Source organism: Panulirus ornatus, chromosome 5 (assembly GCF_036320965.1).
Source record: "Panulirus ornatus isolate Po-2019 chromosome 5, ASM3632096v1, whole genome shotgun sequence".
In the NCBI taxonomy this organism is placed as follows: domain Eukaryota; kingdom Metazoa; phylum Arthropoda; class Malacostraca; order Decapoda; family Palinuridae; genus Panulirus; species Panulirus ornatus.
The window spans coordinates 41841031-41866030 of NC_092228.1; the positions used below are offsets into that span (position 1 = coordinate 41841031).

Consider the following 25000-nt stretch of genomic DNA (forward strand, 5'->3'; position numbering starts at 1 on the left):
GGTTGATCAAGCTTAGATGAAGCTTTTATCCCGTGGGTTGATCAAGCTTAGATGAAGCTTTTATCGTGTGGGTTGATCAAGCTTAGATGAAGCTTATATCGTGTGGGTTGATCAAGCTTAGATGAAGCTTTTACCGTGTGGGTTGATCAAGCTTAGATTAAGCTTTTATCGTGTGGGTTGATCAAGCTTAGATGAAGCTTTTATTGTTAGGGTTGATCAAGCTTAGATGAAGCTTTTATCGTGTGGGTTGATCAAGCTTAGATGAAGCTTTTATCGTGTGGGTTGGCATTAACTCCATACCATTTCACCCATAGGTAATTTAAGGTCAATTTTTTTTATTTATATAAATTGGTTATGTTAGTTTAATCTCTTCAAGTTAAATTGGGTCTGGTTGTGGTTAATGGTGGTTAATAAATAACTTGTATTACCTTAAACACGTTGATAATATGATTATAAAACCACAAATGTTGTATATTTGGTATTTATTAATTATTTATCGAGGATAAAGACGCCTTGGCTTAAATTAATATATTTATTTTGATAAAGACGCCCTGGTTTGAATTAATATATTTATTATTTGTTTTGATAAAGACGCCCTGGTTTGAATTAATATATTTATTATTTGTTTTGATAAAGACGCCCTGGCTTGAATTAATATATTTATTATTTGTTTTGATAAAGACGCCCTGGCTTGAATTAATGTATTTATTTGTTTTGATAAAGACGCCCTGGCTTGAATTAATGTATTTATTATTTGTTTTGATAAAGACGCCCTGGCTTGAATTAATGTATTTATTATTTGTTTTGATAAAGACGCCCTGGCTTGAATTAATGTATTTATTATTTGTTTTGATAAAGACGCCCTGGCTTGAATTAATGTATTTATTTATTTATTTTTTTTGATATAGACGTCCTGGCTTAAATTGATATATATATTTATTTATTTATTTTGATAAAGACGCACTGGCTGAAATTGATAATATTTATTTATTTTTTTGATAAAGACGTCCTGGTTTAAATTGATAATATTTATTTATTTTTTTTGATAAAGACGTCCTGGTTTAAATTGATAATATTTATTTTTTTTTTTTTGATGAAGACGTCCTGGTTTAAATTGATAATATTTATTTATTTTTTTTTGATAAAGACGTCCTGGTTTAAATTAATATATATATTTTTTGATAAAGACGTCCTAACTTCATTATTTTTTATGACTTAAAGTTAATTATTTGTTCTCATAAGTTGGGGGGACCATGGAAAACCCATTAGAATTTTGACCATATATATTTTTAGAATTTTGTTCTAACGACCCTAACGTAACTAGGCTTTTCAACTCGTTTAGAATGATATATAATTGTTTATCCTTATCCAAGACTCATACATGATGTCTGGTAGTTTTATAACTATGAAATATAGCGTAATTGTATAGCTTTCCTTGCTGCAGGTTTTAAAGCTATGAAATGTAGCGTAATTGTATAGCTTTTTAGCGAGTTTTAAAGCTATGAAATGTAGCGTAATTGTATAGCTTTTTAGCGAGTTTTAAAGCTATGAAATGTAGCGTAATTGTATAGCTTTCCTTGCATGCTTTAAAACCATGAAATATAGCGTAATTGTATAGCTTTTTTAGCGAGTTTTAAAGCTATGAAATATAGCGTAATTGTATAGCTTTCCTTGCTGCAGGTTTTAAAGCTATGAAATATAGTGTAATTGTATAGCTTTCCTTGCGAATTTTAATGCTATGAAATATAGCGTAATTGTATAGCTTTCCTTACTGCAGGTTGTAAAGCTATGAAATGTAGCGTAATTGTATAGCTTTCCTTGCTGCAGGTATTAAAGCTATGAAATATAGCGTAATTGTATAGCTTATGTTTACCAAATGGCGTCGTAGCTTCGTCTCTTCGATGTATATCAACTGACTGTTATATTTCTCTCTTGTGTCTCCCCTGATGATGATGATGTGATTATGACACGAAAGTGCACTTGGCAACTTATCGTGTTTCATTTCCCCCCTCAGTGGACTCATAGGAATATATATATATATATATATATATATATATATATATATATATATATATATATATATATATATATATGTATATATATATATATATATATATATATATATATATATATATATATATATATATATATATATATATATATATATATATATATATATATATTTCCTTTCCAAAGTTATAACAATATTGTTATTTTTTGTTATTTTTTACATTATCTGTTGTATTTTTATTTTTTTTGCTTGCTGTTGTATAGTTACGACAGTTAGTGTCGTAACGCCGCCAAGGTGCGAGTGAATTGGGTGGTTTTGGTGCTTGTTACGTTGTTACGTGAAGTGTGTCACACCCTGGGTGGGGGGGGGGGGGGTGAGGGGTTGTTAGCGCGAGTGTACGTACTGCTAGAAGAAAACAAACAAGTAAACAAACAAAAAACTGTCTTGCAAAACAGTGTTGAACGCCAGGCCTTTTTTTGCGCGTTACAGTACCGAGGTGAACACAGAAGAACGGGTGAACACGCCCTTGTTCAAGACTGCTGAACAAGAGCCTTTTTGGGGGGGCAAAAGGCATTTAAGGCTTTTTTTGGGGGGGCAAAAGGCCTCCTTAAAGTCGGCCTTTGTGCATTCTCGTATACATGACCCGTGGCCAGTCCTCAACCCACACTCAATCAATGGCTTCCTATATCATCATTCCCCCCCCCTAGGCAATAACTAATTTCCCCCTAGTCAATAACTAATTTCTCCCCTAGTCAAGAACTAATTTCCCTCCCCCTAGGCAATAACTAATTTCCCCCTAGTCAATAACTAATTTCTCCCCTAGTCAAGAACTAATTTCCCTCCCCCTAGGCAATAACTAATTTCCCCCTAGTCAATAACTAATTTCTCCCCTAGTCAAGAACTAATTTCCCTCCCCCTAGGCAATAACTAATTTCTCCCCCTAGTCAATAACTAATTTCTCCCCCTAGGCAATAACTAATTTCTCCCCTTAGGCAATAACTAATTTCCCCCCTATAGTCAATAACTGATTTCCCCCATAGGCAATAACTAATTTCCCCCCTAGTCAATAACTAATTTCTCCCCCTAGTCAATAACTAATTTCTCCCCCTAGTCAATAACTAATTTCCCCCCCTAGTCAATAACTAATTTCTCCCCCTAGTCAATAACTAATTTCTCCCCCTAGGCAATAACTAATTTCTCCTAGTCAATAACTAATTTCTTCCCCTAGGCAATAACTAATTTCCACCCCTAGGCAATAACTAATTTCCCACCCTAGTCAATAACTAATTTCTCCCCCTAGTCAATAACTAATTTCCCCCCTAGGCAATAACTAATTTCCCCCCTAGGCAATAACTAATTTCTCCCCCTAGTCAATAAATAATTTCTCCCCCTAGGCAATAACTAATTTCCCACCCTAGTCAATAACTAATTTCTCCCCCTAGTCAATAACTAATTTCTCCCCCTAGGCAATAACTAATTTCCCCCTAGTCAATAACTAATTTCCCCCCCTAGTCAATAAATAATTTCTCCCCTAGGCAATAACTAATTTCTCCCCTAGTCAATAAATAATTTCTCCCCCTAGGCAATAACTAATTTCCCCCCTAGGCAATAACTAATTTCCCCCTAGTCAATAACTAATTTCCCCCCTACTCAATAACTAATTTCCCCCCTAGGCAATAACTAATTTCCCCCCCTAGTCAATAACACAGTACGCTCCAGCAGTTTCCATGGCCCTTTTCAGTTCCAGTTTATATATATAAATCATTTACGGGAAGACAGGTGACCAGCATTTAGTAACGCCAGGTGGTTTTGGAATCAGAGTCTAATTTGAGGTTGACCCCTTTCCAATCACCGTTATCTCGTAGCGTCCCTATTAAAAAAAAAAAAAAAAAAGATGGGGTGTGTGGGCCCTTTTAAATTGGCCCTTATATACTCAAACCCTTAGCTAGATGCGTATGTACACCCTCCCCCCCCTTACCTACGCCTTCCTCATACGCCCAGCAAGCGTCCAGGGCTCCAAATGGGGGGAGGGAGGGGAAGGGGGGGGGGCGAATTCCAGGCCACCGTGCGTTTGTGGACGGGTCGTTGGCGATTTCTAAACAACCGCTTGCTTGTTTAACAACCCCCCTCCCTCCTCTCCCCCTCCCTCCCTCTCCCCTCCCTCCCCTCCCTCCTCCCCTACCTCTCCCCCCCTCCCTCTCCCCTCCCTCCCTTCCTCTCCCCTCCCTCTCCCCCCCTCCCCCCCTTCCTCCACTTCCTGGTTACCTCAGCCCAATTTGGGTCGGGCTGTGGGATGTCCCAGCGGGGGGAACGGGACTCACGCTAGATCCCACAACAGCGAGGGGGGGGGGGGCTATTACCTCGGGGGAGTTCTAAGGCTATTACTTCGGGGGAGTTCTAAGGGTATCTTGAGCAGTGGAGTTCTAAGGCTATCTTGAGCAGTGGAGTTCTAAGGCTATCTTCAGCAGTGGAGTTCTAAGGCTATCTTCAGCAGTGGAGTTCTAAGGCTATCTTGAGCAGTGGAGTTCTAAGGCTATCTTCAGCAGTGGAGTTCTAAGACTGTCTTCAGCAGTGGAGTTCAAAGGCTATCTATCTTGAGCAGTGGAGTTCTAAGGCTATCTTCAGCAGTGGAGTTCTAAGGCTATCTTCAGCAGTGGAGTTCTAAGGCTATCTTCAGCAGTGGAGTTCTAAGGCCACCTTCAGCAGTGGAGTTCTAAGGCTATCCTCAGCAGTGGAGTTCTAAGGCCACCTTCAGCAGTGGAGTTCTAAGGCTATCTTCAGCAGTGGAGTTCTAAGGCCACCTTCAGCAGTGGAGTTCTAAGGCCACCTTTAGCAATGGAGTTCTAAGGCTATCTTCAGCAGTGGAGTTCTAAGGCTATCTTCAGCAGTGGAGTTCTAAGGCCACCTTCAGCAGTGGAGTTCTAAAGCTATCTTCAGCAGTGGAGTTCTAAGGCCACCTTCAGCAGTGGAGTTCTACGGCCACCTTCAGCAGTGGAGTTCTAAGGCCATCTTCAGCAGTGGAGTTCTAAGGCCACCTTCAGCAGTGGAGTTCTAAGGCCACCTTCAGCAGTGGAGTTCTAAGGCTATCTTCAGCAGTGGAGTTCTAAGGCTATCTTGAGCAGTGGAGTTCTAAGGCTATCCTCAACAGTGGAGTTCTAAGGCCACCTTCAACAGTGGAGTTCTAAGGCTGTCTTCAGCAGTGGAGTTCTAAGGCTATCCTCAACAGTGGAGTTCTAAGGCCACCTTCAGCAGTGGAGTTCTAAGGCCACCTTCAGCAATGGAGTTCTAAGGCTGTCTTCAGCAGTGGAGTTCTAAGGCTGTCTTCAGCAGTGGAGTTCTAAGGCTATCCTCAGCAGTGGAGTTCTAAGGCCACCTTCAGCAGTGGAGTTCTAAGGCCACCTTCAGCAGTGGAGTTCTAAGGCTGTCTTCAGCAGTGGAGTTCTAAGGCTGTCTTCAGCAGTGGAGTTCTAAGGCTATCCTCAGCAGTGGAGTTCTAAGGCCACCTTCAGCAGTGGAGTTCTAAGGCCACCTTCAGCAGTGGAGTTCTAAGGCCACCTTCAGCAGTGGAGTTCTAAGGCTGTCTTCAGCAGTGGAGTTCTAAGGCTATCCTCAGCAGTGGAGTTCTAAGGCCACCTTCAGCAGTGGAGTTCTAAGGGTCAGTAAAGGTGATATTTGCATCAACAGCAGAGGCAAGATGCGTTCTAGAGATCTTGCATAGCTCTGTGTTGCACCACGAGGCCAATGTGGCCAGTGTGGCCTACTGAGGGCGCAACAGTGGCCGCAGGAAGGGAACTGGGGATGTGGGTTGGTTACGAGTCTGCCGGTACGTGATTGGCTGGCTCGGTTGGCCAATGGCGGTGTGATTTACGCCGGTTCGCATAAGGGCCTAATCCCACGCGATTTGAATAGGAATCCCGCCCTTAAGTGTCCATCAACTGGCAGATGCGTTACAATTATCTGTTGCTCCCCGTTTGATACGTGCTTTGTTAAGCCAGGTTTACAACGGTAAGCCTAGCGTGTCGTGGCTCTGTTGTGACCAGTGTACAACGGGTACACACCTTGACTGTTGTGGGTCTGTTGTGGCCAGTGTACAACAGTTCACACCTTTGCTGTTGTGACCAGTGTACAACAGTTCACACCTTTGCTGTTGTGACCAGTGTACAACGGTACACACCTTGACTGTTGTGGCCCTGATGTGGCCATTGTACAACGGTAAACACCTTGACTGTTGTGGCCCTGATGTGGCCATTGTACAACGGTAAACACCTTGACTGTTGTGGCCCTGTTGTGACCAGTGTACAACGGTAAACACCTTGACTGTTGTGGCCCTGTTGTGACCAGTGTACAACGGTAAACACCTTGACTGTTGTGGCCCTGTTGTGGCCAGTGTACAACGGTAAACACCTTGACTGTTGTGGCCAGTGTACAACGGGTACACACCTTGACTGTTGTGGCCCTGTTGTGGCCAGTGTACAACGGTACACACCTTGACTGTTGTGGCCCTGTTGTGGCCAGTGTACAACGGTACACACCTTGACTGTTGTGGCCCTGTTGTGGCCAGTGTACAACGGGTACACACCTTGACTGTTGTGGGTCTGTTGTGGCCAGTGTACAACGGGTACACACCTTGACTTGTGGGTCTGTTGTGACTAGGCTACAACGGTAAACACCTTGACTGTTGTGGGTCTGTTGTGGCCAGTGTACAACGGGTACACACCTTGACCGTTGTGGCTCTGTTGTGGCCAGTGTACAACAGTTCACACCTTTGCTGTTGTGACCAGTGTACAACGGTACACACCTTGACTGTTGTGACCAGTGTACAACGGCACACACCTTGACTGTTGTGGCCAGTGTACAACGGTACACACCTTGACTGTTGTGGCCCTGTTGTGGCCAGTGTACAACGGCACACACCTTGACTTGTGACCAGTGTACAACGGTACACACCTTGACTGTTGTGGCCCTGTTGTGGCCAGTGTACAACGGCACACACCTTGACTGTTGTGACCAGTGTACAACAGTAAACACCTTGACTGTTGTGGCCCTGTTGTGACCAGTGTACAACGGGTACACACCATGACTGTTGTGGCCCTGTTGTGGCCACCAGTGTACAACGGTACACACCTTGACTGTTGTGGCCCTGTTGTGGCCAGTGTACAACGGGTACACACCTTGACTGTTGTGGCCCTGTTGTGACTAAGCTACAACGGTAAACACCTTGACTGTTGTGGGTCTGTTGTGACTAGGCTACAACGGTAAACACCTTGACTGTTGGGGCTCTGTTGTGGCCAGTGTACAACGGGTACACACCATGACTGTTGTGGCCCTGTTGTGGCCACCAGTGTACAACGGTACACACCTTGACTGTTGTGGCCTTGTTGTGGCCAGTGTACAACGGGTACACACCTTGACTGTTGTGGCTCTGTTGTGACCAGTGTACAACGGTACACACCTTGACTGTTGTGGCCCTGTTGTGGCCAGTGTACAACGGGTACACACCTTGACTGTTGTGGCCCTGTTGTGGCCAGTGTACAACGGTACACACCTTGACTGTTGTGGCCCTGTTGTGGCCAGTGTACAACGGTACACACCTTGACTGTTGTGGCCCTGTTGTGGCCAGTGTACAACGGTACACACCATGACCGTTGTGGCCCTGTTGTGGCCAGTGTACAACGGTACACACCTTGACTGTTGTTGCCAGTGTACAGCGGGCACACATCTTGACTGTTGTGGCCAGTGTACAACGGGCACACCTTGACCGTTGTGGCCCTGTTGTGGCCAGTGTACAACGGCACACACCTTGACTGTTGTGACCAGTGTACAACGGTACACACCTTGACTGTTGGGGCTCTGTTGTGGCCAGTGTACAACGGGCACACACCTTGACCGTTGTGGCCCTGTTGTGGCCAGTGTACAACGGGTACACACCTTGACTGTTGTGGCCCTGTTGTGGCCAGTGTACAACGGTACACACCTTGACCGTTGTGGCTCTGTTGTGGCCAGTGTACAACGGGTACACACCTTGACTGTTGTGGCCCTGTTGTGGCCAGTGTACAACAGGAGACACCTTGACTGTTGTGGCCCTGTTGTGAGCAACGGGACACACACACACACACACACACACACACACACACACCAGCGTGAGGTTGGCTGGGGTTCGATCGCCAGCCCCGGCAGACGTAGTGGGTGGATGGCTGGCCTGTGTGTGTGTGTGTGTGTGTGTGGACCGTGTTGCCTCGTGTGTGCTTGAGCAAGGGGAGGGAGGGAGGGGAGAGGGTGGGGGGATGTGGGGGAAAGGAGGAGGGGAGGTGTGGGTGGGGTGGAGTGTGTGTGGGTGGGGTGGAGTGGGTGGGGTGGAGTGGGTGGGTTGGTAGAAGAAGCAGGTGTTCAACATATGTGGATTGTGGTCCACCAGACTCCCCGTCCCACATTTGGGATCCCCCATCCCTCCCCTTCCCTTCCCTTCCCCTCACTTCCCCTTTGCTTCCCCTCCATCACTATACATTCCATCACTCCCTCACACCTTCCTTTGCCATCGCCATGTTAACACCCATCTCCCAAGTGTACTTACACGTGTGTGTACGTGTGAGAGAGAGAGAGAGAGAGAGAGAGAGAGAGAGAGAGAGAGAGAGAGAGAGAGAGAGAGAGAGAGTACTTACATGTTTATGTACGTATGTGTGTACGTATGTGTGTATGTACGTATGTGTGTGTGTGTGTGTGTGTGTGTGTGTGTGTGTGAGAGAGAGAGAGAGAGAGAGAGAGAGAGAGAGAGAGAGAGAGAGAGAGAGAGAGAGTACTTACATGTGTATGTACGTATGTGTGTGTTTACGTGTGTGTGTGTGTGTGTGTGTGTGTGAGAGAGAGAGAGAGAGAGAGAGAGAGAGAGAGAGAGAGAGAGAGAGAGTGTACTTACATGTGTATGTACGTATGTGTGTGTTTATGTGTGTGTGTGTGTGAGAGAGAGAGAGAGAGAGAGAGAGAGAGAGAGAGAGAGAGAGAGAGAGAGAGTACTTACATGTGTATGTACGTATGTGTGTATGTACGTATGTGTGTGTGTGTGTGTGTGTGTGTGTGTGTGTGTGTGTGAGAGAGAGAGAGAGAGAGAGAGAGAGAGAGAGAGAGAGAGAGAGAGAGAGCATTGTAGTGGTTGGGTCGTTAGGGCCGGGGAGGGTTGTTAGGTACCTCCTGGTCGTCAGCTGGTTGGGGTAGTTACGACACACGCCCTTCTCAGTGCTGTGCTTAACGGGGGTAATTGGCTCGTTACCCTGATAGATAGGATGTGATTGGGTGATTAGACAGCGGTGTTTTGGCTTGGGTTGCGGGGGGGGGGGTGGTGGAGGTCCTACAGCTCGTTAGGCTAACTATGGGTCGTTGGGAGGCTGTGATTGGCTGTGGTACACGCTGGTTTGGGGGGGGGGGGTGATTGGGCGGTTTCGATTGGCCTGGGCGAAACCAATACAGCCGGGGTGATGTTACAGCCGCCACTGTATCGGGTTCCTACAAACTCCCCAACCCCCCCCTCTCTCTCTCCCCTCCCCCCTCACACACCCCCTCCCCCTCTCTCTCTACCCTCCCCCCTTTTCCACCCCTAAATCTCCCCCTCCCCCTCTCTCCTGTCCCCTCACAACCCCCTCCTTTTCCACCCCCTAAATCTCCCCACCCCCTCCTCCCCTCCCCCTCTCCCCCTTCTTCCTCTACAGTGTCACGTTTCCTCCCCACCTGGTTAGTCTCCCCTCCCCTCCTCCTCTCCCCTCCCCTCCCCTCCCCTCCTCCCCTCCTCTCCCCTCCCCTCCTCCCCTCCCCTCCTCCCCTCCCCTCCCCAGTATTGCCTTCCTGTCACCACGGATGCTGGGAGTCAGGCCCCTCTCGCCCCACTAAACACCCCACGCTCTTTGCTTTGCTCCCCAGGCCAATCTAATCACCCCTGCTCTCCCCCCCCACACCCGTGTGTGTGTGTGTGTGTGTGTGTGTGTGTGTGTGTGTATGTGTGTGTGTGTGTGTGTGTGTGTGTGTGTATGTGTGTGTGTGTGTGTGTGTGTGTGTGTGTGTGTGTGTGTATGTGTGTGTGTGTGTGTGTGTGTGTGTGTGTATGTGTGTGTGTGTGTGTGTGTGTGTGTGTGTGTGTATGTGTGTGTGTGTGTGTGTGTGTGTGTATGTGTGTGTGTGTGTGTGTGTGTATGTGTGTGTGTGTGTTTTAACACAAGCCAGGTGTTGTGGTGTAGCCTTACACGCTTCTCTCTCTCTCTCTCTCTCTCTCTCTCTCTCTCTCTCTCTCTCTCTCTCTCTCTCTCTCTCTCTCTCTCTCTCTATGTATCTCTTTCTCTCTCTCTCTCTCTCTCTCTCTCTCTCTCTCTCTCTCTCTCTATGTATCTCTCTCTCTCTCTCTCTCTCTCTCTCTCTCTCTCTCTCTCTCTATGTATCTCTCTCTCTCTCTCTCTCTCTCTCTCTCTCTCTCTGTCTCTCTCTCTCTCTCTCTCTCTCTCTCTCTCTCTCTCTCTCTCTCTCTCTCTCTCTCTCTCTCTCTCTCTCACCATGCCTAACACCACCACCGTTACACACACACACACACACACACACACAGCGTACTGGATACGAACCCCCCGCTATGTTATTGTGGACGCGCGTGACACAGCACGTGGCACGCGCGGTCACAGCGTAAACAAAACACCCTCTCCGTCAGGCGGACATCAACCCTTCGCGTATCTCCCGTAATTTCATCGACCGTTAACGCGTGCGTGCGCACGTGTGAGAACATGCGTAATATTTCCCGGTTTCGCGTACGCGGTATACGCAACACGTGCGTATACATTTGTACGCTCTGGGAGAGGCGTATGACAGAAGACCTGATGGTCTATGATGGAGAGGGGGGGGTGTGTGCGTCTGCTGAATTACAGTGGTGTGATGGTGTCATGAATTCTGAAACCATATAGATGGAGACAGGACAGTACAGCAGAAGGCTCCTCCCTCACACCCACCACTATATAGATGGAGACAGGACAGTACAGCAGAAGGCTCCTCCCTCCCCCCCTCACACCCACCACTATATAGATGGAGACAGGACAGTACAGCAGAAGGCTCCCTCACACCCACCACTATATAGATGGAGACAGGACAGTACAGCAGAAGGCTCCTCCCTCACACCCACCACTATATAGATGGAGACAGGACAGTACAGCAGAAGGCTCCCTCACACCCACCACTATATAGATGGAGACAGGACAGTACAGCAGAAGGCTCCTCCTCCCTCACACCCACCACTATATAGATGGAGACAGGACAGTACAGCAGAAGGCTCCCTCCACACCCACCACTATATAGATGGAGACAGGACAGTACAGCAGAAGGCTCCTCCCTCCCTCTTCCACACCCACCACTATATAGATGGAGACAGGACAGTACAGCAGAAGGCTCCCTCCACACCCACCACTATATAGATGGAGACAGGACAGTACAGCAGAAGGCTCCTCCTCCTCCACACCCACCACTATATAGATGGAGACAGGACAGTACAGCAGAAGGCTCCTCCTCCCTCACACCCACCACTATATAGATGGAGACAGGACAGTAGAAGGCTCCTCCCTCCCCCACACCCACCACTATATAGATGGAGACAGGACAGTACAGCAGAAGGCTCCTCCCTCCCTCTTCCACACCCACCACTATATAGATGGAGACAGGACAGTACAGCAGAAGGCTCCTCCCTCCCCCACACACCCACCACTATATAGATGGAGACAGGACAGTACAGCAGAAGGCTCTTCCTCACACCCACCACTATATAGATGGAGACAGGACAGTACAGCAGAAGGCTCCTCCTCCCTCACACCCACCACTATATAGATGGAGACAGGACAGTACAGCAGAAGGGTCCTCCTCCCTCACACCCACCACTATATAGATGGAGACAGTACAGCAGAAGGCTCCTCCTCCCTCACACCCACCACTATATAGATGGAGACAGGACAGTACACCAGAAGGCTCCTCCCTCCCTCTTCCACACCCACCACTATATAGATGGAGACAGGACACTACAGCAGAAGGCTCCTCCCTCCCTCCCACCACCCCCCGTCCATGGAGGAACACCGTGTGTGAGAGAGAGAGAGAGAGAGAGAGAGAGAGAGAGAGAGAGAGAGAGAGAGAGAGAGAGTGTGTGTAGGGGTTAGCTGGCATGTCTTTTCTCCCCAGTTCGCACACCGTCCCACCCTTCCCCCCTCCAATTACCCTCCCCCTTCTCCCCTCCCTCCTCCCCCCCCCACCTCAAGCAACCTCCCCTCCTTTGCCCCCCCCACCATACCTCCCCACCATTAAAGTACCCACAAGGACACCCACTTTTTTTAATGGTGTGTGTGTGTGTGGGGGGGGGGGGGGATATTGGCGCACGCATGCCACTGTAGCGTTTTTTTTTTTTTTTTAAGGTGGGAAGGGTGTTGTATTTTCCCTAGTGGCGAGCTGTCGTGGGGTAGCTACAGTATTGTATTGGTGCTGTATGGGGAGCGTAGCTATAGTACTGTATTACTGCTGTATGGGGAGATTAGCTGCAGTACTGTATTAGTGTTGTATGGGGAGCGTAACTACAGTACTGTATTTGTGCTGTATGGGGAGATTAGCCACAGTACTGTATTGGTGCTGTATGGGGAGCTTAGCTGCAGTACTGTTTTAGTGTTGTATGGGGAGCGTAACTACAGTACTGTATTTGTGCTGTATGGGGAGCGTAACTACAGTACTGTATTTGTGCTGTATGGGGAGCTTAGCTACAGTACTGTATTAGTGTTGTATGGGGAGTGTGGGTAAACTACTGTATTGGTGTTGTGGGGGAGTGTAGGTAGACTACTGTATTGGTGTTGTGGGGGGGAGGGTAGATACGGTACTGTAGTCGTGTTGTAAGGGAGGTTTAGATCCGGTACTGTATTGGCGTTGTAGGGGAGAGTGTCGATACAGTACTGTATTACTGTTGTAGGGGGAGTGTATCGGGATAGATTACTGTATTAGTGTCGCGGGAGTCTTCCTACACTACTGTATTAGTGCTGTAAGGGAATGTATATATATATATAGATACACCACTACTGTATTATTGTATAGGATTGTAGCCACACCACTGGTCAACATACAACACTGAGAAGTGAAATGTGTATGTCTGTGGTGACCTGCTTCTTACACCGTCACCTTTGACCTTCTCGCTTGTTCCTGTCCGCGAACTTTAAGCACCCCCAAGGGGAGATAAGGTTGGGGGTGGGTAGATGGGGTGGGGGTGATTATTTTGCCATTTTTTCCCCCCCCTCCCCTGTGGTCTGTGAAATGGGGGGCGCGTACTTTTGGACACTTTCTATTGTCGATGTTTCCATGTCGTGTTATTCCTATGTTATTCTATGTTATTTCGTTGAACATGACGTGTTCTCTGTTGTTCTCCTCCAGTTATTCAGCAGTGAACATGTCATGTCTCGTTATTTAGTGGATCATGTGTCATGTTCTCCGAGCTTCGTCTCTTCGATGTATATCAACTGACTGTTATATTTCTCTCTTGTGTCTCCCCTGATGATGATGTGATTATGACACGAAAGTGCACTTGGGAACTTATCGTGTTTCATTTTCCCCGTGGACTCATAGGAATATATATATATATATATATATATATATATATATATATATATATATATATATATATATATATGTATATATGTATATATATATATATATATATATATATATATATATATATATATATATATATATATATATATATATATATATATTTCTGCTGATTATCTTCACCATTTTCTTCTCTCTCTATAATTTTAGTAGTGTCAGTAAACGCTCAATGTACATTTAATTCTTATCTTGAAATGTATTGTGTCACTTTGTCTGTCTGAAGTTACGTGGTTAATTAGTTTATATACGATCTTGTTCTGTGTATATGAATGTTACTTGGTTCACATAGTCGTATGCTTTGGCGTTTTAATCACTGTTTGGTAATTAGTATATTACTCTGTCTGTAATTGTAGTTTAAATTGGCTCTGTAAATATCTGTGTGTATTTAAATGCCTCTCATGACCAATGATGCTAGACCTTGAGGTGATGTGTATATATAAATGCCTCTCATGACCAATGATGCTAGACCTTGAGGTGATGTGTATATATAAATGCCTCTCATGACCAATGATGCTAGACCTTGAGGTGATGTGTATATATAAATGCCTCATGACCAATGATGCTAGACCATGAGGTGATGTGTGTATTTAAATGCCTCTCATGACCATTGATGGTAGACCTACAGTATATGTGTATAGTTAAATGCCTCTCATTACCATTGATGGTAGACCTTCAGGTGATGTGTATATATAAATGCCTCTCATGACCATTGATGCTAGACCTCCAGGTGATGTGTATATTTAAACGCCTCTCATTATCGTTCAGTTGATGTGTATATTTAAATGCCTCTCATCACCATTGATGCTAGATATTGAGGTGATGTGTTTATTTAAATGCCTCTCATAAACCATTGATATTTGATCTTCAGGCGATTGTGTAGATTTAAACGCCTCATAACCATTCACGCATGAAGGGTGGTGTGATGTGTACCTATTTAAACGCCTCTCATTACCATTGAGGTTTTTTGGCCTTGGGGTCGTTATTAGGAGAGGGGGGGGGGTATGATTTGCATCTCCCGTGTGACCTAGTTTAGGTTGGAACTATGGCTTGGCCAGTGGCTTGGCCAGTGGCTTGACCCCGTCCTCGTTTGACCAGCAGAAGGCGTTTCCAGGTTCGAGCCGGTGGTGGTGGGCGGGAGAAGGGTTGTGCGAGGCGCGGTAAGTTCTCGAAGAAGATCAAGGATGTGATGTGGAGCCCCCGCTTGCGGCTGAGGCCGCCTGCGCCCACGGGCCAGAGGGGCTCGCGCACCAGCACCAGCAGTGGGGAAGGCAGCGACTTGGCCCCACCCGTCCAGCCCTCCAACACTAGGGTAATGTGGGGCGGCGTTCATGTGTGTGTGTGTGTGTGTTGCCTGCTTCAACCTCCACCCACACCACTCACCCATCACCTCTCTCCTGTGTGTGTGTGTGTGTGTGTGTGTGTGTTGCCTGCTTCAACCTCCACCCACACCACTCACCCATCACCTCTCTCCCGTGTGTGTGTGTGTGTGTGTGTGTGTGTGTGTGTGTGTGTGTACCGACTATGACATCGTTTATACACACACTCATGTGCGTTTTTTAAAAAACGTTCCATGCCTGTTTGTACACACACACATGTGTGCGTTTTTTTAAACCTTCCATGCCTGCGCAAGTTTAAAACGCGTGTTCTTACTCACGTACATGTGTTTGTTTGTTTGTTTGTCTTTTTGTTTGCATTGGTTTGCACATTTGTGTTGGTTTGCCTTGCAGCGTCCCTAACAGCATTGGATTTGTTTGTTTGTTTGTTGGTTTGCCGGTTCGTGTGTGTATGTGTGTGTGTGTGTGTGTGTGTGTGTGTGTGTGTGTGTGTGTGTGTGTGTGTGTTTCCAGAAGTGTGGTTTGTTTTTTTCGACTAACTCAAAAGGTTTAGTGTGGGGGTGGGGGGGGGGTTGAGGGGGTGGGGGGATGGTCAGGTCAATTTGTGGTCAACGGGAGATGGTGTCTGCTCTCCTCCCAGGTTCGAACCCCCCCCCTGGCGTCATGCAGTTGCGAAGTTGTCGCTCCGTATAGATTTATTTTGTGGTTGACCCCTAGACCATTTTCTATGAGAGCCTTGGTTCTTTTGTGATTTTACCCCCTAGACCATTTTCTATGAGTGTTTTGGTTCGTTTGTGATTTTACCCCCTAGACCGTTTTCTATGAGTGCCCTGGGTCTTACCCAGCACCACACCCCCTTTTTTTTTCTTTAAAGGCTCCTGCAGTCCAAAGCTGCGCCTCCTTCAGTAGCAGGGAAGTGGAGACTCCTATGGAGTGAGTGGGGGTTTGTTATTTGACGAGGCTGCGATTCCATTGACACAGCTTCTCCAAAGGTGACTTTTCACTCGCAGGGTGACCCCCAGAGGGCAGAGTCCGGTAACATTGTTACATGACAGCTAGAGACTTGAGTGTGAACGAATGGGGCCTTTGTTGTCTTTTCCTAGCGCTACCCCGCGCGCATGCGGGGGGAGGGGGTTGTTATTCCATGTGTGGCGAGGTGGCGACGGGAATGAATAAAGGCAGACAGTATGAATTATGTACATGTGTATTTATGTATATGTCTGTGTGTGTATATATATGTGTACATTGAGATGTATAGATATGTATATGTGCTGTTTGTGGACGTGTACGTATATACATGTGTGTATGTGGGTGGGTTGGGCCATTCTTTCGTCCGTTTCCTCGCGCTACCTCGCGAACGCGGGAGACGGCGACGAAGTACGATAGACACTATTCCTCTGCACTTTCTCCATGAGCTCCACGCAAGTTTTCCAAGTGCGGTGTGTCCACATTTAAGAAACCTGTGTACCGCTTTGGACTCCGTGTGTGTGTGTGTGTGTATGTGTGTGTGTGTGTGTGTGTGTGTGTGTGTGTGTGGGCGAGGCGGGTCACGTGCCTTATTGATCATGAGATTGTCATGGTCGTGTCTCATGATCCCTGTGGGGGGGGGGGGGGTGATGGGGTGGGGGTGGTTTGGGAAGGCCTGGGTGGTGGGGGTGGAGTGGGGGAATGGGGGAGAGGAAGGGGGAATGGGGGAGGGGAGATGTGTCTCTGGCCGGCTCGTCTCCCCCTCCTCTCCCCTCCTCTCCCCTCCCCTTCTCTCCCCTCCCCAGTGTTGCTATCAGAGGTCTTATTCTCTCTCTCTCTCTCTCTCTCTCTCTCTCTCTCTCTCTCTCTATCTCTATCTCCTTGAAAGTGGCTGTTTGCGACGGGCCGTCGTTCAAGTAGGCCCCTCCCCCCTTTTTTTTTTCTCTTTTTTCTGTTTTTTTTTATTGAAGAGCAGCGCGGCTACGCTGTTCTCTGTGTGTGTGTGTGTGTGTGTGTGTGTGTGGCCGTTGCGCGGACGAACGTACACGTGTGTGTTTGAGGCAGTGTGGTATAGCCTCTGTGGTTGGTTGCAATACACACACACACACACACACACACACGCCTGGTTTGCCCAGGGGTTAAAAGTAGTTCTTGGTAGTACAGATGGTGATTGTACACTGTACGTTCACATTGCAGTACACTGTACGTTCACATTGCAGTACACTGTACGTTCACATTGCAGTACACTGTACGTTCACATTGCAGTACACTGTACAGATGGTGATTGTACGCTGTACGTTCACATTGCAGTACACTGTACGTTCACATTGCAGTACATTGTACGTTCACATTGCAGTACACTGTACGTTCACATTGCTGTACACTGTACGTTCACATTGCAGTACACTGTACAGATGGTGATTGTACACTGTACGTTCACATTGCAGTACACTGTACGTTCACATTGCAGTACACTGTACGTTCACATTGCAGTACACTGTACAGATGGTGATTGTACACTGTACGTTCACATTGCAGTACACTGTACGTTCACATTGCAGTACATTGTACGTTCACATTGCAGTACACTGTACGTTCACATTGCTGTACACTGTACGTTCACATTGCAGTACACTGTACAGATGGTGATTGTACACTGTACGTTCACATTGCAGTACACTGTACGTTCACATTGCAGTACACTGTACGTTCACATTGCAGTACACTGTACGTTCACATTGCAGTACACTGTACGTTCACATTGCAGTACGCTGTACGTTCACATTGCAGTACGCTGTACGTTCACATTGCAGTACACTGTACGTTCACATTGCAGTACACTGTACGTTCACATTGCAGTACACTGTACGTTCACATTGCAGTACGCTGTACGTTCACATTGCAGTACACTGTACGTTCACATTGCAGTACGCTGTACGTTCACATTGCAGTACACTGTACGTTCACATTGCAGTACACTGTACGTTCACATTGCAGTACACTGTACAGATGGTCATTGTACACTGTACGTTCACATTGCAGTACACTGTACGTTCACATTGCAGTACACTGTACGTTCACATTGCAGTACGCTGTACGTTCACATTGCAGTACGCTGTACGTTCACATTGCAGTACGCTGTACGTTCACATTGCAGTACACTGTACGTTCACATTGCAGTACACTGTACGTTCACATTGCAGTACACTGTACGTTCACATTGCAGTACACTGTACGTTCACATTGCAGTACGCTGTACGTTCACATTGCAGTACACTGTACGTTCACATTGCAGTACGCTGTACGTTCACATTGCAGTACACTGTACGTTCACATTGCAGTACACTGTACGTTCACATTGCAGTACGCTGTACGTTCACATTGCAGTACACTGTACGTTCACATTGCAGTACACTGTACGTTCACATTGCAGTACGCTGTACGTTCACATTGCAGTACACTGTACGTTCACATTGCAGTACACTGTACGTTCACATTGCAGTACACTGTACGTTCACATTGCAGTACGCTGTACGTTCACATTGCAGTACACTGTACGTTCACATTGCAGTACACTGTACGTTCACATTGCAGTACACTGTACGTTCACATTGCAGTACACTGTACGTTCACATTGCAGTACACTGTACGTTCACATTGCAGTACACTGTACGTTCACATTGCAGTACACTGTACGGTCACATTGCAGTACACTGTACGTTCACATTGCAGTACACTGTACGTTCACATTGCAGTACACTGTACGGTCACATTGCAGTACACTGTACGTTCACATTGCAGTACACTGTACGTTCACATTGCAGTACACTGTACGTTCACATTGCAGTACACTGTACGGTCACATTGCAGTACACTGTACGTTCACATTGCAGTACACTGTACGTTCACATTGCAGTACGCTGTACGTTCACATTGCAGTACACTGTACGTTCACATTGCAGTACACTGTACGTTCACATTGCAGTACACTGTACGTTCACATTGCAGTACACTGTACGTGGGTTCTGTTACTTGACTCACACTTGTGTACGTGGGTGCAAGTGTGTACGTGGGTGTGGGTGTGATGGTGTACACGATGGGAGTCATACGTACACAAACACTGTACATGTTTACATTTGTGTGTTCGTGTATTGACGATCACACACACACACACACACACACCCACACACACACACACACACACACACACACACACACACACACGGTGGCTAGGATTGAGTCTGGATGTGTGGGGTTGTGGTGGTGAACTGCAACCCTGGGGACGAGGGATCTCTCTGAGGTGGGTAGGAGGCGACGGTGGCGGGGTTGGTGTCAGTATAGCTTCTTCCCGAACCATGTTGGACGGGAGTCGGGAGGACCTGTGTGTGTGTGTGTGTGTGTGTTGTTTACCTATTCGACGCCATTTGGTAAACATACGATTGTCCAAATGGCGTCCTAGCTTCGTCTCTTCGATGTATATCAACTGGCTGTTATATTTCTCTCTTGTGTTTCCCCTGATGATGATGTGATTATGACACGAAAGTGCACTTGGCAACTTATCGTGTTACATTTTCCCCCGAAGTGGACTCATAGGAATATATATATATATATATATATATATATATATATATATATATATATATATATATATATATATATATATATATATATATTATGTAGCTGTCTTTCTGCTCGTCATCTCACGTATTCTGTAAAAGCATTACTTAGTGTACTTTCCCTCTGCTTGAGAGAGAGAGAGAGAGAGAGAGAGAGAGAGAGAGAGAGAGAGAGAGAGAGAGAGAGAGGCCGGTGACCTGCCGAGCAGAGCCAGTGAGAGTGGTGGAGGAGACGGAGACGACCCATCCCTCCCACCCTCCCTCCCCCGGAAGCCGGGAATGGACCCGTCCGATGCTTCTCGAAGCATCGGAGCTGTTTCCCATCGTCACGGGGGGGGGGGGGGGGGGTGCTGTCTAAGATGACATGACGTGCTGCTCACACACACACACACACACACACACACACACACACACACACACACACCAGCACTTGACAGCAAGCAACCCACGCGACTCGTTCTTCGTAACCCTAGTTTTTTTTTCTTTTTTTTTCTCTCGCGGTGATCGCTACGTGCTGACGAAGTCTCGTCGTAAGTAACCTCTCTCTCTCTCTCTCTCTCTCTCTCTCTCTCTCTCTCTCTCTCTCTCTCTCTCTCTCTCTCTTCTCTCTCTCTCTCTCTCTCTCTCTCTCTCTCTCTCTCTACGTCTAAGTGAAAGTTAGACGTGAGTTCTGTAACAAAGAGAAAAAAGAATTGAAAACATGACATTTATCATATCTCATTTATCACATCTCATAAGTATTTGAAAGTTTGTTCTTTTTAAGCTGATTGGACGTAAAAAAAGGTGAGGTCGCTTGTCACCCACTCTCCAAAGTTGTTTCCGCGACGGTACGATCCTTCGAGCGCGACGGTACGACCCTTGAGCACGACGGTATACGACCGTCATGCTCAAGGATCGTATACCGTCGTGCTCAGGGATCGTACCGCCATGCTCAAGGGTCGTGCCGTCGTGCTCAAGGGTCGTGCCGTCGTGGTCAAGGATCGTACCGTCGTGCTCAAGGATCGTGCCGCCGTTCTCAAGGGTCGTACCGTCGTGCTCAATGGTCGTACGTCGTGCTCAAGTGTCGTACCGTTGTGTTCTATGGTCGTACGTCGTGCTCAAGGGTCGTACGTCGTGCTCAATGGTTGTACGGCGTGTTCAAGTGTCGTACCGTCGTGCTAAATGGTCGTACGTCGTGCTCAGTGGTCGTACGTCGTGCTCTGTGGTCGTACGTCGTGCTCAAGAGGGTCAAACGGATGCTATTATGTTGGAGTTAGAAACATTTTTGTATATATCCTATACATTGCGTTTCCATATTATATCATAAAACGGATAATATTCTCTTATTCAAATAAAGAAAATCTTTTGTTAAAGTGTTACGTTTATATGATAAATATTATAGTTTTATCATTTATCGAGTGGTTAAATTAATTTCTAATTTCCGGCATTATTTGTCCACTTCTGTTTATGTAAGGTAAGGTAAAACGGGATCGCTGAGCCACACCACGTGTTGAGTGTTGATATATATATCAGCTGATTGTTGTTGACAGTCGATCAGCTGATAAGTATGGCGGCGGGGCTAATCAGCTGATCGTCGCCGGACCCGAGTCAGCTGATTCTTGTTTATACGGATCAGCTGACGACTCTCAGTGGCGGCGATGGATGTTATAGGAACTTGATTTGCGCAGCCGAGCGCATTAACTTTACGCATCTTAGCTCGTTCATTTGCGCAGCTTAGCGTGTTAAGCTGCTTAGCGTACTGCTTTTTGCACAGCTTAGCTCGCTAATTTAAACAGCTTAGCGCATTAATTTTTTTTTTAAAAGCCGTGTGGTGTAGGTAGTATGTTTGCGTGGCGTGCGTATCTACGCTACGGCGTATAACATAGACGCAGCGGTAGCTTGACTTCGTGTTACACGCGTATATACGCGGCGTATAACATAACGGCGTGTTACAATGGTGCTTCGCTGTATTATTTTTTAAGCTGGCATTGTCAGTCGCCGTTTAAACCCTCTTCAAAGAAAATGGGGGGTTCGGGGGTCTGCATTATCGAGCTAGCTCATTGCCTGGGCTGTTAAAGTACGAGGTTGTTTGAGGTTTAGGCACTAGACGAGGCACAGTTGCTGACTCATGTCGGCGTTTGACCTGATGTAGATAGTGGCGAAGGCGAAGAAAATGGCTAGTGGGTTTTTTTTGGGGTGTGGGGGGGGAGGGAGAGATCGCTGTGTTGATGGGGTATTGGTGAAGTGGCTGTGTAGATGGGGGAAGTAGCTGTGTTGTTAGGGAAGTGGCTTTGTAGTTGGGAAGTGGCTTTGTTGTTAGGGAAGTAACTGTGTTATTAGGGAAGTGGCTTGTGTTGTTAGGGAAGTGGTTTGTGTTGTTGGAAAGTGGTTTGTGTTGTTGGGAAGTGGCTTGTGTTGTTAGGGAAGTGGCTTGTGTTGTTAGGGAAGTGGTTTGTGTTGTTGGAAAGTGGTTTGTGTTGTTGGGAAGTGGCTTTGTTGTTAGGGAAGTAACTGTGTTGTTAGGGAAGTGGCTTGTGTCATTAGGGAAGTGGCTTGTGTTGTTAGGAAGTGGTTTGTGTTGTTGGGGAAGTGGTTTGTGTTGTTGGGAAGTGGCTTGTGTTGTTAGGGAAGTGGCTTGTGTTGTTAGGGAAGTGGCTTTTGTTGTTGGGGAAGTGGTTTGCGTTGTTGGGGAAGTGGCTTTTGTTGTTTGGGAAGTGGTTTGAGTTGTTAGGGGAAGTGGCTATGTTGTTAGAGGAAGTGGCTATGTTGTTTGGAAGCGGCCATGAAGCCAGGGAAGTGGGTGTTGGGAAGTGGCTTTCGACATGTTACAATATATATATATATATATATATATATATATATATATATATATATATATATATATATATATATATATATATATAATTAGCTTACACAAAAAAAAAAATGGTGAGTGGGTTGTTAGAAAAGTTTTTGCAAGCTATTAAACCCAGCCACTTCCCCCGCTCACGCCCACTGTCGCTACTTTCCTGTCACTTCCCTCGCCGTGTGTCGCTCTCCCCGTTACACTCTCGGTGGTCAGGGAATCACGTTTTCTGTTGTGTGAATCTGGGGGTGCGGGTTGTGCAGTGGTGTGCGATGATTGTCATATAATGTAGAAAGTTTTTTGTGTGAATCTCTTTTTTTGGGGGGAGGGGAGGGGGGGCTAGGGGGGTGTGTTTATTATGATGATTTGATGGCTATAGCCTGAGAGAGAGAGAGAGAGAGAGAGAGAGAGAGAGAGAGAGAGAGAGAGAGAGAGAGAGAGAGAGAGAGAGAATATGTACGTCATTCTACGATTCGCTGGCCATAACCTGTGTGATTCTGATAGAGAGAGAGACAGAGAGAGAGAGAGAGAGAGAGAGAGAGAGAGAGAGAGAGAGAGAGAATATATACGTCATTCTACGATTCGGTGGCCATAACCTGTGTGATTCTGATGGAGAGAGAGAGAGAGAGGGAGAGAGAGAGAGAGAGAGAGAGAGAGAGAGAGAGAGAGAGAGAGAGAGAGAGAGAGAAAATATATATACACGTCATTCTACTAGCTCACCATACTGGCGTGAGGGAATATCCTCCTTCAAAAAGTAATATTCTTGGTGTAATATTCTTGGTGTAATATTCTTGGTGTAATATTCTGTCATGTCGGCTTTTTCGTGTCGACTTTGATGATAAGGAATTGGGCTGGCGTCTTTAAGAAATTTATATATATATATATATATATATATATAGACGATATATATATATATATATATATATATATATATATATATATATATATATATATATATATATATATCGTCTATATATATATATAAATTTCTTAAAGAAATTTCTCCCCTTTCTCCCCTATCCCTGGGGATAGGGGAGAAAGAATACTTGCCACGTATTCCCTGCGTGTCGTAGAAGGCGACTAAAAGGGGAGGGCGCTGAGGGGGGCTGGAAATCCTCCCCTCTCACTTTTTTTTTTTTTTTTTTTTTTAATTTTCCAAAAGAGGGAACAGAGAAGGGGCCCAGGTGAGGATATTCCCTCAAGGTCCCAGTCCTCTGTTCTCAACGCTACCTCGCTAATGCGGGAAATGGCGAATAGTATGAAAAGAATATATATATATATATATATATATATATATATATATATATATATATATATATATATATATATATATATATCACCAACTGCCTAAATAGAAAATATGAATATTAGCCATTACGTGTTAGGAATATTCAGTAGGAATATTCTTAGTATAGTACCGTTGGCTTCAGAATATTTGGCTGGTCACTAATGCGTTCAACATGAGCAAAAATGAATATCTTTGGCTTCAGAATATTCGGATGGTCACTGCTACGTTCGACATGAGCAAAAATGAATATCTTTGCATTGTTCAATATTCTCCTTTGGATTATTGGATTCAATATTCATCGCTGGCAGCGATGAATATTGAAGGAGAATATTAAACCCCGTCTCACATTCTGCCATTGGCCAGTTTGCAGTTGTGGTTTATTACGGACTACCGTTGTGTGTTTTAACAACCTCCCCCATCACCTCCCCACCTCAGATGATGGGGAGAACAAATACGTAATAAAACCTTACGTTCGAATTTACGTTGACGGAGACAGACGCGACATCTGACGACCGTAATGTGAAGGTGTATTTATTTATTTTGGGGGGGAGAGAGGGAGGAAGGGGGGTGTTGGTGATGGGGGGGGATGTGTTGTGGGAGTGAAGGGGGAGGGTGGGGTTAAGATCCGGGGTGTGGGGGTGAGTGATAGGAGTTGGGGGTGAGTGATGGGGTGTGGGGGTGAGTAATAGGGAGTCGGGGTGAGTGATGGGGTGATTAATAAGGAGTGGGGGTGAGTGATGGGGTGTGGGGGTGAGTAATAGGGAGTCGGGGTGAGTGATGGGGTGAGTAATAAGGAGTGGGGGTGAGTGATGGGGTGTGGGGTGAGTAATAGGGAGTGGGGGTGAGTGATGGGGTGTGGGGGTGAGTGATGGGGTGTGGGAGTGAGTGATGGGGAGGTGGGAGTGAGTGATGGAGAGAGAGAGAGAGAGAGAAAGAGAGAGAGAGAGAGAGAGAGAGAGAGAGGGGGGGGGGTGGGGTGAATGAAAGGGAAGAGGGGAATGGGGTGAGTGATGGGAAGAAGAAGGGGGGTAGGGGAGTGGGGTGAGTGATGGGGAGCGGGTATGAATGGGTCGTCCCCCCCCCCCCCCGCCTCATTGTTACTCGCATGTTAAATGTGAGAGGAATCCTCGTTACGTCGTTCTATTGTTATCATTTCCCCCCCCCACACACAACCCCCATCCACCCAAAACCCCACAACCCACCCACCCACCCACAACCCACCCCTTCTCCTACCCACCCCAACAGGCCTCCCCCTCAGTCCTTTCCTTTCTCCCCCTATTGCATTTTTTCACCCCCACCCCACCTCCCCTCCCA

At 46.4% G+C, this 25000-nt stretch overlaps 1 protein-coding gene across 5 annotated transcripts in view; it reads left to right on the plus strand.

Annotated features, from left to right (window-relative positions):
* osp (myosin phosphatase Rho interacting protein outspread) overlaps positions 1 to 25000 on the plus strand; it is a 221619-nt gene that overhangs the window by 5907 nt on the left and 190712 nt on the right. For all 5 annotated transcript variants that reach the window (XM_071662121.1, XM_071662122.1, XM_071662123.1 and 2 more), the window contains exon 2: positions 14769 to 14966. In XM_071662121.1, the coding sequence (XP_071518222.1) occupies positions 14769 to 14966 (198 nt within the window). The remainder of the gene's footprint in view (positions 1 to 14768; positions 14967 to 25000) is intronic.